Below are 15,806 nucleotides of genomic sequence, written 5' to 3' on the forward strand. Positions count from 1 at the left end.
ATGCCGAGGACTTGCAATCACCGTAAGGACCATTTGGGTATGCGGCGGCAGGCGGGCAAGCCCGCGGCAGTGTGCCGGGGCAGTGGGGCGGTGAGCTTCGCCAGCAGCATGCTGCTGCTCAGCCGCTCCGCTCTCCATCTCCCAGCCTTGTGGTGGTACCTCTTCCTCTCTGCCGATGCCCAGGAGGTGGCCACATTCACGGTGCAGTACCGGGTGTTTGAAGAAGTGCCGCCGGGAACAGTGATAGGGACACTGGCTGAGCACTTTGAGGGGGGTGAGAGTGGTGAAACAGCGGATACCTTCCAGCTGATGGAGACCCCTGTGAAGTTCCCACTGCACGTGGGGAGTGGGGACGGGGTGCTCAGCACGGCCGGGCGGGTGGACAGGGAGCAGCTGTGCCGGCACAGCGAACCCTGCTGGGTCTCGTTTGACGTGCTAGCTGCCCGAAATGTGGCTCTGATTCACGTGGAGGTTCAAGTGCTGGACATCAATGACAATGCGCCGCGGTTCCCCACGCCTGAGCTGGAGCTGGAGATGTCAGAGAGTGCATCCCTGCAGACACGAATCCCACTGGACCGAGCCCTGGACGCCGACGCCGGCCCCAACGGCCGCTGCTCCTACACTCTCTCCCCCAGCGAGCACTTTGCTCTGGAGGTCATCTCCGGCTCTGATGGGACGAGACACGCGGAGCTCGTCATGGTTAAAGAAGTGGACCGGGAGCTGCACTCCTCCTTTGATCTTATGCTGACAGCCACTGATCATGGGGAGCCACCAAAATCAGGTACCACTTTAATTAAAGTCATTGTCCTTGACTCCAATGATAACAGCCCCGTCTTTGCAGAGAGCTCATTGATGGTCGAGGTTCGGGAGGATGCTCTGCCTGGGACCCTCCTCGTGACGGTCACAGCCACTGACCCTGACCAGGGTCCCAATGGGGAGATTGAGTACAGCCTGAGCAAGCACGCACCCCCGGAGGTGCTGAGCACTTTTGGCATCGATATGCGCACAGGCAGCATCATCCTGAAGCACCCACTGGACTATGAGGAAACCCATGCCTATGAGCTGGATGTACAAGCCCGGGACCTGGGTGCCAACCCCATCCCAGCACACTGCAAGATCCTGGTCAAAGTCCTGGATGTCAACGACAATGCTCCTGATGTCCATGTCACCTGGGCTGCACGGGTGCCTGTGCTCTCCGAAGCCCTCCCCAAAGACAGCTTCGTGGCTCTGGTGACAGCCAGTGACCCCGATTCGGGAAGCAATGGGCAAGTGCATTGCTCCCTCAGTCAAGGGTACGAGCACTTCAGGCTGAAGAGGACCAACACCCACAGTTTCGTGCTGATGACCAATGCCACACTGGACAGGGAGCTACGTGCTGAGTACAACCTGACGTTGGTGGTGCAGGACCAGGGTGACCTCTCCTTGGCAGTGCTGAAGCACCTCACTATCTGCATCAGTGACGAGAACGACAATGCCCCCTCCTTCGAGAAGGCCACCTACGAGGTTGCTGTTGCTGAGAACAGCAAAGCACCTGCCTTCTTGCTCACCGTCCATGCCACCGACCCTGACCTGGGTTTCAATGGGGAAATCACCTACAGCATCTCTGACTCCTCTGCTTCAGGTCTGGTCTCAATTGACCCCACCACTGGGGATGTTTTTGCCCTCCAAGCTTTTGACTATGAGCAGGTGAGGAGCCTGGAGTTCCTGGTGACTGCGGAGGACGGTGGTCACCCCAAGCTGGCATCCAATGTCTCCATCAGGCTGGCTGTGCTCGACCGGAACGACAATGCACCCATCATCACCATGCCAGCATTGGTAGGAGGTGCAGCCACAATCTCTGTCCTGGTCAATGTGGAGACAGGGTGCTTCTGGGTGGTGCCTGGGAACGGGAGCACCCAAGGGACTGCAGTGGTGACCAATGCAACACTTGTGTCGTGTGCCAGCACTCCCTTCCTCTTTGCCATTGTGGCCAGGGATGTGGACTCCGGCATCAATGGGGCTCTCCGGTACGATCTGGTGGGTGGGGATGATACTGGGCTCTTCATCCTGGACCCTCTCTTGGGGCAGGTCTTCCTCAACACCAGCAATGCCAGCAGCCTTGCCGGCAGTGAGCGGGAGCTGGTGGTCCGGGTGAGCGATGAGGGGGACATCCCCCTGCACACCCTGGCCCGGGTCCGCTTAGTTTTCCGGCATCATGGGGCGTTCTCCAAAATCTCAGCCCAGGATCCCAGGTGGCTGAGCCCATCCGTGGTGGTCATTATCTGCCTGGCTGCTCTCCTGGGTGGGTTCCTTCTCCTTTTGGCTTTAACCCTGTCTTTGCGTAAGAAGGAGAAGAAGGACGGCATGGCCTACAACTGCAGGGAGGCAGAGGATGCCCGCAGGCAGCAGCAGCTCAAGAAGCCGCACAGGCAGATCCAGAAGACGGACATCCACCTCGTCCCGCTGCTCCGGGGCCGGCCCCGGGAGGCTGAGCCCCCCCGTCCCTACCAGGAGGATCTGCCTGGCACAGCCCCCCCTGCACCGGGGGGCTCCCCACAGGCTCCCCTCCACCTCACCCCCACTCTCTACAGGACCCTGAGAAATCAGAGGACCCAAAAGGACTCAGATGAGCAGCAGGGGACCATCAACCTGCCCATCCTGCAGCGCCGGCCCTGCCAGCCCCACAGACCAAAAAATTCAGCCAAAGAGGCTGCGAGCCCCTTGGATGCACCACCGCACTGCAAGAGCTTGGTGAAGACACCGCAGGGGCCCATGGGAGAGCCCCCATTGCCAACCAACCAGCCCGTGGGTGCTGGGGGACCTGGGCAGCCCCAGCCTCACCAGCACATCCTCAGGAGCCTGGTCCGGCTGTCGCTCGTGGCACTGGCGGAGCAGAGCCCCACTGGGGAGTTCGCGATGGAGTCACCCCCGGTGCAGGTAGGAGATGCTCTGGGTGTTGTCAAAGGTGTGGACACCCCCTTCTTCCCCCCTGTCCCCCTCCCCAGATCCTTCCTTGTCCAGGTCTTGCACACCCTGGGGTGGTGGGAACGTGCAACCTGATGGTCTTTGGTTGGTCCCTTCTCCCAGCCCTGGGCAGAGGTACCCCAGCAGTAGGGTCTGGGTAGGATGAACGGGCACCCCACCACGCGGGCAGGGTTTCCTCACACCCACCAGGACACCCTGGGAGCTGGGGGTGGAGGATGGCTGTCACGGGGAGAAGGGGACAACCCGGCGCTTGCTTCCTCAGAGGAGCGGTGCGGGCAGGGAACGGCCGGCAGAGATGGCGCAGGGGAAGCGCTGGGGCCAGGTGGGCTGCCCAGCCGCTTGTTTTTCCCCCCTGGCGTGGGGATGCTGAACCATCTGCAGGAGAAGGAAACACTATAAAAAGGCCGGGGGGGGGGGGGGGGGGTGTTGGAGGGGACGTCCTGGCAGGAAGCAGCTTGAGTGGCCACCGCCGGGGCTCAACATGCTTTTCCTGCCTTACAGCAAATCTCCCAGCTGCTCTCCCTGCTGCACCAGGGCCAGTTCCAGCCTAAAACAAACCACAGGGGAAACAAGTACACGGCCAAGAATGGCAGCAGGTAAGGCTGGCTCTCAGCCCTTCCCGTCCCCACGCCCCCTTCCCCTGTGTCTCTGCTGCAGCCCCGCTAGCCCCAAGAGCCTCCGAGGGCAGGAGACACCAGGACAGCAGACGCACAAGGCAAAATCTCATCCTGATATTGGGAAGGAAGGTCCTCCCTTCAGGGGATGGCTGTGCTCATCTGGTCCTGGCTCTCTGATAATATCCAGCTACCTCCTAGGGGTGCTCTTTGCCCCCTTCCTGAGGGCACCTTTGGCAGCTCCTTCCATACTCATCTGAACTCCTCCAAGGCCACGAACCATCCGCCTGTCCTTGCTTAGGGGAACACCAATGTGTTCAAGTGTGATGGGAATGTGCGCTCATGAGCACAGAAGATCCCAGCTTTGGAGGAAGCAGCAGAACAAGGATGCATTTTTCTCACAGCTCTGGGTACTTGCTTAGAGGTGCTGTTGCCTGTTGACATGAGTTTGGGGCATCTATCCCCAGGGCCAGGAGGCTAGCGAGGGAGATGAGGGAGGCTAGCAGGGATGGGAAGGACTGAGATATCCCAGCTGTGTGCTGAAGATGATCCCAGAGACAAACTTTATGGTGTTCCCATTAAATCATGCTGTTGACACCTCTGGGGGAATACTCCTGAGGATGCCAGGGTTTCATCACTGCTTTGCTATGTCCCCCCTGTCCCCACCTGCCCAGGCCATGGGCAAGCACAGCTTTCTCCACCTTTCTCATCTCTATCTGCTGAGGATGGAGAGGGAGGAGAGCTGCTCTGAGGCTGCAGGGGGAGGGCTGGGCTGCAATGCTTCTCGCTTGGTCCTGGCACGAGGGCAGCTCCTCCAAATTCACGGGGAAGGGCCAGCAGCTCCCCTGCTTGCTCAGGATCTTGGGCAAGAAATGTGGAGCAGCCCCGTGCGTAGCCCAAGCACCCAACCGGGGACCAGTTTTCAGAGGGTCTGTGGTACTCCTGATCCCAGTGCTTTTCTTCATGTGTTTGGTTTTTGAAAAAAAAAAAAAAAAAAATCTCACATCCAAAACTCATTAATTGGCAGGGACTGAAATGATTATGCCTTTGGTACTGTGAGCGATGCACCAAGAGGATGCCCATACCCCGCCTCTGGGATAAAGACAGCCACCTTCAAAGTAATCGGGGCAGGGTCGTGCTGAGGGTTGAAGAGTGACCTTGAGTGCTTTGGCCCCCTCGCAGGGCTGCGGGGCTGGACGCTGACTGCCTGAGCACGAAGGACAGCGGGCACGGCGAGAGCGAGGCGGAGGACCGCGATTCGGAGAGCGGGTTTGAGCTCTCCGTGCAGCAGCTGGTGGGAGAGGAGCTGGAGACCCTCCTGGAGCCGCAGGCAGGTGAGGTGGCCTTGCTATGGGGAGCACGCTGGGGTTGGTGGGGGGCTCCAGCAGTGGGATCTCCTCAGATAACACACTGACCCCATTCAGAAGATAAAACTGTCTGGCCTGCAGCAAGCCAGGGGACACCTCATCTCCTAGGGTGGCTCTGACAGTGGCAGATGCTTGGGACAGTATGTATGAACCATGCTATGCTGTTGGTACCAGGCAGCTTACAGCAAAGAGATTTGCTGAGCTTCACATTGGATTTTTTTCGTGTTTAATCACTCTTGGTAGGTCTCTCCTCCCACGGATATATCTGCTGTTGTTGAGTTGGCTTGTGAGGTTGACCTCTGTTGTTGCGTAGGGGTGAAGTCCAGTTTAACTATGCACCATGTGAACTGCATCCTGTGCTAACCTGAGCCCCTTCGCATCATGGTCTCCTAGTCCATGCAGAGTGAGAAAGGTGAAGAGTTGTCCTGGTCAAGCCCCTCAAGATGTTATGTACTTTTGAGCCCCATCAGGCTCCTACTTCCTTCCTTCTAGGTTGAACTAGTCCAGTCTCATGTCCTGTGATCAACCTGTTACTAATTTTAGTTTTTAATCTTTATTGAGATGTGGTGATCAGAATTGTGCAGTGTTTAGGATACATCTACACTTGTGGTATAAGGAGGTCTTCTGGTTGGTTTTTCATTCCTGTCCTGCCCAAGCTCCATGCTGAGCTCTGTCATGAAGTTGTCCATGGTGACTCCCAAATCCCTCCTCTGCCTGGTGGGAGAGTCATCAATACATGATGTGTTGTTGCCTGTGACAATTATCCAACAGTTAGTGACACAGAAACCCACCAGCCACTTTTTGCTCATGGCACTCAGTATTATTAGGTCCTTCAGCAATCCCCCTCTGCTTTTGTCATTGGGTGTTTTAGTGGAGTCCACACCAACACCATCCACTTCTCCATGTCACTTATCGCAATATTGAACAGATACTCTGGGACTCCACTAATGACCTCCCTTTGTGGGGAAGATTATTTATTCCTACTTTTGCTTCCCAGCTTTTAACACATCTTAGTCCCCAACAGAACCTGGACGTTAATTCAGGGACAGCTCAGGTCCCCTGCAAGCCTGGCTGGTGCTCTTCTGCAAGCTCGGGTGTCCTGTCAACCAGGACTCTTCATCCACCCCTTCCAAAGATGCCAACAAATTTGCAAACTGCAATTCCCCACCTTGCAAATGTCACATCAGTTCTTGTCCGAATAGCAGGTACTTGGCTGTCTGCTGAGTCTCGCGTATAACGATTTCTATGAATCTGCCTGCACTAGATTCACCTTCATGGGCTTAAAAACTCAAGTCACAATTTCTACCTTCCCTTCCTCTGATACCGTATTCATTTGAAGCAGTAGTTAATGAACAGCAGTTAATAAACCAAGCAATTTCATATCTGAGTTCCTCTAGCACTCCAGGGTGAATACCATCTGGGCCTGACATTTTCTACATGTTCCTTTTATTGATTTGTTCTAAAAAATCTCTTCTACTGGCATTTCAATTTGAAAGAGTTGGGCTGACTCATGTCCTGTAGCAGAAATTTCGTTGTGGAGCCTCTGCGCTCCTCTACAGCAAGAGGAACTGGTTGAGGTTTGCTGCTGTGGTGGTTTTAATTCCAGTGCTGGGTGTTTTCTGTGCTCTTGCTTGGATGGAGAACCACGCTGCTTCTCTCTGTTTGCCTTCCTGCCCTTTTATTCTAGTAAGGAGCAAATGAAGGAAAGGTTGGGTGACACGAGAGCTGCAAGCTTCCTCAGATTTAGAGGTCCTGCAGCCAAGAGGAGGGAGCAACCAGGCTGCCCAGCTTCATCTCACGGGTGTACCGACATGCACTAGTCCCAGTAAAGGGACTGGTGGACCTGCTCAGCAGATCTGTCTGGATTCAGTCATGCCCAGACAGATAGCATCCTAGAAAACCTGTGTTATGGCCAGGCATATCAATGAAGTGCCATCTCCAATGCTTCTTGGATTTCATAGAAAAAAAAAACAACCCCAAACCCAACCTTTTTACCAAACTACTGGAATTTCGCAGCGAACACCAGTGCTGCATGCTGAGGCTCTGCCAGTGTGGCTTCCCACCCATGCAGCAGTGCTGGCCGTGACAAAAGAGGCTGTCCCGTTTAAGCAGTGAAAAACAACCTTAACCATGAGCCCAGACCTTCCCGAAAAGGCGACGGAGCCGCTGGATTCCTTCCTCCTCTCCCAAACACAAACAGAGAAGTGGACTTGCATCCTGAGAGAGGGAGGAAGGAAGCATTGCTTGCGCTCAGGAGTATCGTTAACGGCTGGCTGAGGCTGTCTGGATCTTTGTGCTATTCGCAGCGGGGGGGAGAGGGGGGAACTGCAGGAGGAATCTGTCCCAGCTATCTTTTTGGGTTGTTTACGCTGTAAGCATCAAGCCACGGGCTGAACTCTCAGCACTCGGCACTGTCTATTAACACCTATCCCCCACCAGTGAAACAGAGTGTTCGCAGCAGCAGATGAGAGATATAACTTTATTCATTATAAAAGCAACCAAAAAAAACCCCAACCCAAACAGCATTAAAATAAGGCAGTAAAGAGTTATTGATCAAATTAAACATACCTAATTATAAGGTTTCATGGTAACAGGACCATCAGCTACAGCGTCTCAGCCCTCCCTGCAGCGAGCAGGCTGCTGTTGTGCTCTGCTCTAGAGCTGAACCATCAGCGTATTCAGGGAATGCAGTGGCTTCTCGCAGGCCGAGGAGCAGAGAACTGTAGATGGTTTGGAGCAAAAATGTGGGACTTGAGCAGGCTTGGGGGATCTCCTAAGGAACAGTTGCTGCGACTGAAAGAAAGTACTGGGATTGCAGAAAGAAATCCTGGAAGTTAAGCAATACAAAAGAATTCTGGGGTTTTAGCTGAAATGAAATCCAAGTGATGGACCTGCCCTTCTCTCCTCACCAGGTTTGAATCCCAGCCCTCACTCCCATCCCACCCAGGACACAGTTGTTTTTCAGGGAAAAAGGACTTATTTGGCTGAGGAAGGAGACTTGTCTCAGTGATTGACTTGCCAGTGACTGAGGACTGCGCGTCCCAGGCTGTGGCAGGGTATTGATTATCTTCTGGGAGCAGCACAAGTGCAGGAGCATGGGGACCCTCCTTCCAGAGGTCACTTTGTAAGTCAGAGCCACATAATTATTATAACGACACCGGCTCTTGCCACCTGATTGGGACTGTTGTGCTATGTGGTGTTTTGTTACCGGACACCAGTTATTTGTTTTGTTGCTTTCTGACTCTTGGTGTTTCACAAAGCCGGTGGTTGCTTCAAACCTCCCAGTGGTTCTAGGTCCTGCTGTGGAAATGAAGCAACACGGGGCTGGAAGGCAGTGTCTGTGCACCACATCACGGAGTCTTGTTTACCAACTGCAAAGCTCTACCTTAAAAACAAGAACCCCCGTTTCCTTTCCTGCCGTCTGACGAGGAAGCTATTCCAGGCTCACCCTGCTATGGGGTCCTTCCTTTAATATGTCTATTCAGGGACAGTTATAATCACTTCTTCTTTTGCCAAAACTATTTAAAGCATAAAGATTTCCTTTGTCGGTGCTTATCTCATCAAAATAATGACAGGTTGCAGTCAGATCCCCAGTGAGTGTTTGCTTCCGTAGGCTAAGCAACCCCCTACCTCTTGGGGTCTCCATCACGTAAGCTTGGACTCGCTCCTCTTTTCATCTCAATAGTTTCCTCTCTACTTCTATCATTTCAGATCCTCTTTCCTACAGATAATCAGATTTGTATGTAATACTCCTGATCGGGTCTCGCCAGACCTAGTAACAAAACCACGGATACGTCTTCATGCCAACAGGGAATACCTTGACCAACACATTGTCTGATTTCATTTGCCCATTTCGGGGCAGAATCACATTACTGGTACATTAACGAGCCTGCAGCCGGCACCCACACCAGGCTCCCACTGCTCCTCATCTGTTTCCAATTGATGAACAACTACTTTATAGCTCAATTTTTTGTTACTAGTCTTCAACCATCCAGCTGTGCATTTTATAATCCAGAATTTAATACTACTTCTCTTGTTATTGTTTTTGTAATAACCCGTTTCTTTTCGGACTCAATATGCCTGCTTAGCAGCAAATTCCCACCCCAGAGTGACTGTTAAGGGAAGTCCACTAGCGACCTTCTTTCTGTCTGATAATTCCCCCTCGAAAGCTTTCCATTGTCGGAAAAGTCTCCCCTTTAGTCAGTCCTAAACCCTCATTTTCTCTGGCTTTGCTAACAATTTAGTGAAATGCCACTTGAGGCTGCAACAAATGAAAAAGCAAAGTGATCCTAATGGTTATTATAGTTTGAAAAAAAAAATAATCACAAAACCCCCAGTAGTTTTAAACCTGTTCTAGTTTGTTTGTTTTTTTAAGCTGCTGGTTTGAATGATGCTGCTGGCAGCTTATCTCTAGACCTGTTTACAATCAGTCATCTTACAGTTGATTTCAGGAAGTCTCCTTGTTTCTTGATATTTTTATTTTTGCTTGTTTGCTTGCCTTTTTTTTTTATTTGGTTCCTTTCTCTCCTCTGGTCTTGTCCACTCCACGTCTCACCAACGGTTCTTGTGTTGACTCCCTCCAGAGCTGGCCCTCAAGAGGCTGACGGCTGCTGACCCAGAATGGGTGGCTCGGCTCTCCTTGCCGCTCACCAGTAGTTACAAGGACAACGTCTTCTCTCCCGACTCTCCACATTCACCTGAGGATGAGGAAGCTGCAAGGCAGGAGAAACCAAGGACCTTTGAAACCTTCGGCAAAGGTGCTGGGTCTGACTCGAATGCTGCTGGGACAAGACTGGCCAGCACTTTCCTTTCAGAAATGAGCACCCTCTTTGAAATGATTTTGTCCCAGAAGGTCCAAGTCCACAATGAAACGGGCTCGGGGCTTCTGCGGCAGCTGTCGGCACGTGGGAAGAGCCTCGGACTGGAAGATGATGCTCCTGTTCTGTAGGCAGCTTGGTGGCTGTGATAAGGAGAGAAGAGAGTCAGACAGGGCTTCTTTCTGCATTTGGGGTGCACACGTGTGCTTTAACAAGGTCATTGTATCATTCACATCTTGCCTGATCACAACAGGCATTTTTCTTCCTTTGTCTCACCCCATCAAATTTCTCCACGAACGATTTCACCTTGTTTAGTTTCCTACCTGCCTGTTCTTGCCTTCCTAGCTTTCCTCCTCTTCCACCCTCATCTTTCACCTTACCATCACCCTCCATTCTCGCAACAGCAGGAGGGTCCTCTCCTGCCAGGGCAGGCTGCTTGAGGGGGCGGGCGGTTTCTTAGAATAACCACAAGCACAACACGGTCAGCTATATCCACGTGATTATAGACTGTGCGCCACAGATGATAAAATATTACAGTCATGGACTTTGCAACAAGCTGCAGAGTTGGGCTCCAGGATCTCAGTTCTTATTTAAATAAAATATTTTTTTTTTCTAACACTACCACCTCTGGAAAAAGGTGCACTATAGGTGACATAATGATGTATCTGCAGAAAGCCTGAAATGGCACCTCAGAAAGGGATAGCTGCCCGTTGTCTCCCACCGATCCTTTCAGCTTTTGTGGTTCTACCACTGTGAACCTGGTGTTTTGTAAAATGACCCAAAAATCAGCATTTCTGCTCTGGCATCTCTGCTACAGCTGCACTAGGTGCCCATAATTTCCTTCTCCATGCTCTCTTTTGAGGCCATTGGATTTTGGAGCGTAGTCCTTGCCCAGAAGCAGACAACAGATGGCTGGAGTCTGCCAAAGGTAACCTGGGAAAAAGGAAGCGTGAAAACACTGCTTTGAAATATTCAGTCGCAAGCTTCAACCATATTACGGGTTTTCACTTTGATCTGTATGTATGCGAGCTATAAGACAGTTTTAGGATAATAGCATGTGTAGGAAAACTAAGATACAGCTATTAGTAACAAAGGAAGCAGCACACAGGTGTTGTTAACCATGGGGATTTGCACTCGCGGAGAATGGAAAGACAACAGTGGCATAACCATCTGGAGCGCAGTTGTAGGCTTATGCAGTGGTGCGTGGATGGCAGGTAAGTGCTTCTGGATCGCGTACATGTAGGGCTCTCTTCCATATCATAGTTTGTGCCTTCCAACTATGATACAAAACACCAGGACAAATTTGGGGCATGCTGGCAAAGTGGCTGTACAGGTGAGAGGAGAGTCGTGCTACGGGGATGAGGGTTAGCCGTCACCTCTCCTGCTAGCAATGCACAACATCCGTTGCTTGCTGAGCGACTGCAAAAGCGAGGCTGAGAAGCGACTACCAGCCTCCCCTCCAACACAGTGCAAGGCCAGTACTGCTTTACACACACTGCTTTCCTTCCTTCACCATCTTTATGTTAAAAAAAACCCGCACTGACTTCTCCACAGATACCACAGTTCACAACACCGGTTTCTTCAAAGCTAATTTGCTGTCGCATCAGGTGTCTGGGTGATATTTTTGCTTTTCATCTTTACTGTTAAGTTGAAAAAGGACAGGCAGCACGACCCAGCAGACATGATCCTGGAACATTTCAAGGGTGTCTTACCTATGTTCCTTTTCCATGCACCTAGAGGTGACAGTGCCCTGCTTTTAGTGTGTATATGCAGTAGCCACAGCAGCAGACAATCACACAGATAGTTCCAGAGAAGCTGTGGCTGCCTCATCCCTGGAGGTGTTCAAGGCCAGGTTGGATGGGACTTTGAGCAACCTGGTCTAGCAAGAGGTGTCCCTGCACATGGCAGGGGGGTTGGAACTAGATGGTTTTTAAGGTCCCTTCCAACCTAAGCCATTTTATGATTCTATGATAATTTAAAGCAGAGTAAATGAGAAAGTTATCCCTTCCTGTTGCTCTTGGGACCAAATGGCAAAAGCAACAGCCTAAGATTTCCCCAGGTAGACTCTTTAATATTCAAAATATCCGCTGTTGTATTTGGGAGTTTCTGAAGTGCTTTACAGATGACCCCGTCTTTGGCACTCAACTACACTGATGGGTTTGCCCCAGCCTGCTTATACTGCTGTGCCGCTAATAGAAATGTCTTGCTGTTTTGTTTCACAAACAAAAACGGCTCTTGCACCAAAACAATGAGAGTGAGCCAAATTCTAACTGAGATGCAGCTGTGCAAACCACGAGGGAGGCATATCTGTGACTGTGAGGAGATGCAGCCCTACGGGATTCCGCTGCATCTTGAGAACACACACAGAGGACAAACACACGGCACAACCTCACATCTTCCTCTGGAAAGTTACTTTGATGTGCCTGTCAAAGGACAAATTTTACACAGAAAGACATTATAATAAGAAGATTAAAAAGGAGACAAATTCCTCCCTCGGATCAATTTCCTGATTCTGCAAACTGCTTTCAACCCCCCCAACCCTTACCCCCGTCCTGTCCTGACCAATGCGTAAGCACGCTGTGGATTATCACAGAATAGGAAATCCACCCGAGGAATTTCCTGCTAATTGTATCCTGCTTGATAAAGGAAATGGGTTAAGAAAGTTTGGTCTGAGCAGAAAGAGAGACCAGACTAGAAGAACAATCAGATGTGTTGAGCGCTGGCTGTGCCCCTCCCTTGCTGAATGGAGACCACAGCAAGTTCAGGATGGGGCCATTGCCTTTGTTTTTCAGAGCCTGATCTACGCAAAGCACCAGAGCACCATGGCTACAGGAAACTGGACAGTTTGTACAGATGCCCTTGAACCAGTTTAAACTGGTGTGGACAAATGTCTTTTTCCGGATTCAGCTGCCCCAGTGGAAGAAATTATCGTACCAGCTGCTTGCCGCTGTCTGCCTGACAGTGGTTACTGCCCGCTGGGAGCATCCCTTATCCACTTCACTGAAAATGAGCTCGCGTGCTTAGCAAACATGTACAACATAAATTTTGAAGCAAACCTTGCTCACTGTGACTCAAAGGGGTGTACCCATGGGAGCAGCTCATTGCCAGAGCTGAAGGAATAATAACTGGGGACAAAGGACACTGACAATGGTGCAGGATGGCGGAGGACAGCCATAGCCTCACCAGTATGGGTGGATCCATGAGCCATATCCCACAGAAAGCTGTGTCCTAATAATCAGAATTCACTCTCTTGCTTGCACGGGTTTGAAAGCAGATTAAGCTGCCACAATGGCAACGTAGAGACGAGCTGGTAGCTGGTAGCTGGTAGATTGTGCTGGTAGCAGAGCCACTGTGGGAGCCACTAGCCTTGAAGTGAGATCAAATTGCCTCAGAGGGTGCAGGCCAGGCCCACCACGGAGTTAGCTGCCAACATCACCATATGGTGGCTTGTAAACTTCACTGGGGGACCATGTGCAAGATGTGCAGGGCTACTGGAATTACAGCCCCAAAGCATAGCACGGTAGCATGGCGGGAGTCTATATGTAGCTCTCTACAGAAACGTAGGAGCATAAGAAACATCCTCGTATTGGAAGGTAGAGGGCCAGACAATGTGGTAGCGTAGGAGATAGCACAAGGTTTATTCCCAAAACTCTGGTATTTAAAAATGGTTCCTGTTCCATTAACAGGAAGCTTTCTCTTTCCACTCACTGCTAGCACGCTTCCAGCTCCACACAGACTAAGCAGGGCTGCCTTCCCTTCTGTCTGCTTATTTCACTTACTGACTGCTCTAATAACAGCAGTGGTGGGGCTCCAAGCACTGCAGTTCCAGCGGCGTTGCCCTGTTTCCGAGGGCACGGCTCCATCCTGCACCGCCGAGCATCATCATGTGGAGTCCGTCTGCGCTCCAAGAGTGGGGCAGGGCGAGGGCAGATTGTCTCGGCTGGGTGGCGTGGAGACCTACAGGCACACGCTCAATAGTCCAGAAGGAGGGGCTAGAGGAAGAGGTTCTTATTCCGGAAGGGAAGGGATGCTCTGTTTGCACCTCTGAAAGTACATTAAAACATGATATTAATGACACCTCGTACTATGGGAACGGCTTCTCCACTTCAGCTGGAAACAGCTGATAAGAAGTGGAAAAAACTGAGAAGTAAAAGCGCTCCCTTCCCTTCAGTTAAAAGGACTCCTTTATAGCATGGCCCCGTGCTACCCTTCCTCTGGCAACATGGGCCCTGCTTTTATGGGGTCACTACACGATGCAGTTCTGCGCACCCTCTTCCCCCGCTGCCCATGGTACCTTCCACCTCCTCTTCTAACACTCGCAGTCTCTCCCGGGCCTTCCTGTTCCCCGCAGCAGCTGACTGTCGGTAGTGTTTCATCGCTTCTGCCAGGTTCTGCTGCACTCCAAGGCCTTTCTCATAGCAAACGCCCACGTGGTACCTGCTTTGGGCATCCTAGCCACAAGAGAAAGCACAGCAATCAGCCTCACACGATGGAAAAGTGACGACAGCACATGAAAGGAGAACAGAGAGTCTTTAACACCTTCTTTAAAGTTTACTGCTCTATCTTTGGTCACCTTCTTTAAAGTTTACTCCTCTATCCCTCAGACCATATCTTCAGTAATTTAGTCCCTTCTGTGAGCACATACTGAAGCAGAATTTCTTACCAGCTATCTCTGACTCTGTGCTATCCTATCATTTTCCAATTAAATTCACTGATTTCCCTTCAACATCCAGGTCTGTGTAATGAGAACAAAGGAACAGCTGTCCCTGCAAAGCATCCCGACTGTCTCAGGGGTCAAAGCTAAGAGGACTTGGGCAGCCTCGACTGCACTCACATCCTGATCACACCCAAACTCTGAGCACACCCTGTGGACTGCCCTGCTACAGTTCATGCAGAAGGGCTGTGAAAACATAACAAATGCCAGAGAGGTACTTGCTGCCACGGGTTGGAAGATTCCCCTTGGCAGCATCAGGCCATCAACACAACAGTGCACCACTGCCTCACTCAGCCCCGCCTAATTATATTCCAGAAGAAATCTGAAGTAGCAAAAATGAAGTCAAGCAAATAAGTGCTAGAGAAAAATCACCAAAATACTCAGACATAACTAACTGCTGAGAATGAAAGAAATCAGAAGATGTCACTGCAGATTGGTCAGTGAAGCCAAATCCAAACCTGTTGATATATTTACATGTTGGCTGTGCACTTTATCTTTGAGATCCAGTAGGAGGCGAAGGGTGGCACAGATAACAAGAAAGCAAGACGACAGTCCTGAAGATATTGAAAAGACAGCATGGGCTAGTGGTCACACAGACCTCTTCCAGCAAAACAGCCAGCAACATAACTTGGAGACTATGACTGCTAGAAATATAATCTAAACAAGGCTTTGCAAAAAAAAAAAAAAAAAGAAGAGAAAAAAAGAAGTAAGTAACAAGTTTTAATAAAGCCATGAGAAACGAACATATTGCAAGTGTTGCCGTCTGGGATGTAGCTGGTAGAGGAAAGCGAAGAACTCAATGAGTGGGTGCTTTGCAAAATGTTGCAAGTCTCAGTTTATGACAGCAATAAACTTCGTTAGCAATGAGATAAACATGTTGAAGGATTGGCACTTCAGATGTGACAAGAGACAGGGTTAAATAAGCATGAAGTACTCCACTAGCCATCTCTTATACGATGAACACCTCAAAGACAAGACCACAAGGAGAAGAGATCCCCAAATTAGCATGGCATAAATTACTGCGATATACTTTAAAATCTGAAGGTCAGACTCAGTTCTCCAACAACGCTTTTTAATATGGTTTTTATATTCCATGGTTGCATGCATAAAATAAGGGAGGATAAAAAGTGGTAATCAAAGTAAACCACAGTTTGCTGAAGCGTCATTGTATTTGGAAGAACACTTGTCAGAGTTCCCCCCTTGGCTCTGGCACAGAGCAACAACCTGAGAAACACTGAAACCATGACTTTTTGTGCCTGTTTTTTTGGAGGTGTAGTTAAATGGTGCTGTCCTTGCTTCACCCATATCCAAGTATTCTTTTAACCAACTA

At 50.8% G+C, this 15,806-nt stretch overlaps 2 protein-coding genes across 2 annotated transcripts in view; one reads left to right on the forward strand and one right to left on the reverse strand.

Moving 5' to 3' along the window:
- PCDH12 (protocadherin 12) lies at positions 1-10,111 on the forward strand (the record flags this gene model as incomplete). Its single annotated transcript, XM_082489841.1, has 4 exons — positions 1-2,916; positions 3,466-3,560; positions 4,761-4,912; positions 9,529-10,111. 4 exons carry the CDS (start codon positions 1-3, stop codon positions 9,891-9,893), a joined length of 3,528 nt encoding a protein of 1,175 aa, XP_082345967.1. The 3' UTR covers positions 9,894-10,111.
- DELE1 (DAP3 binding cell death enhancer 1) overlaps positions 9,771-15,806 on the reverse strand; it is a gene marked incomplete at its 5' end in the record, with an annotated part of 20,266 nt that continues 14,230 nt past the window's right edge. The window contains 3 exons of the mRNA XM_082490225.1: positions 9,771-9,905; positions 13,542-13,806; positions 14,057-14,213. Coding sequence (XP_082346351.1) covers positions 13,550-13,806; positions 14,057-14,213 — 414 coding nt within the window. The 3' untranslated portion in view covers positions 9,771-9,905; positions 13,542-13,549. The remainder of the gene's footprint in view (positions 9,906-13,541; positions 13,807-14,056; positions 14,214-15,806) is intronic.

The sequence above is a fragment of the Vanellus vanellus genome (genome assembly GCF_965231255.1).
Source record: "Vanellus vanellus genome assembly, chromosome: 13".
Taxonomy (NCBI): Eukaryota; Metazoa; Chordata; class Aves; order Charadriiformes; family Charadriidae; genus Vanellus; species Vanellus vanellus.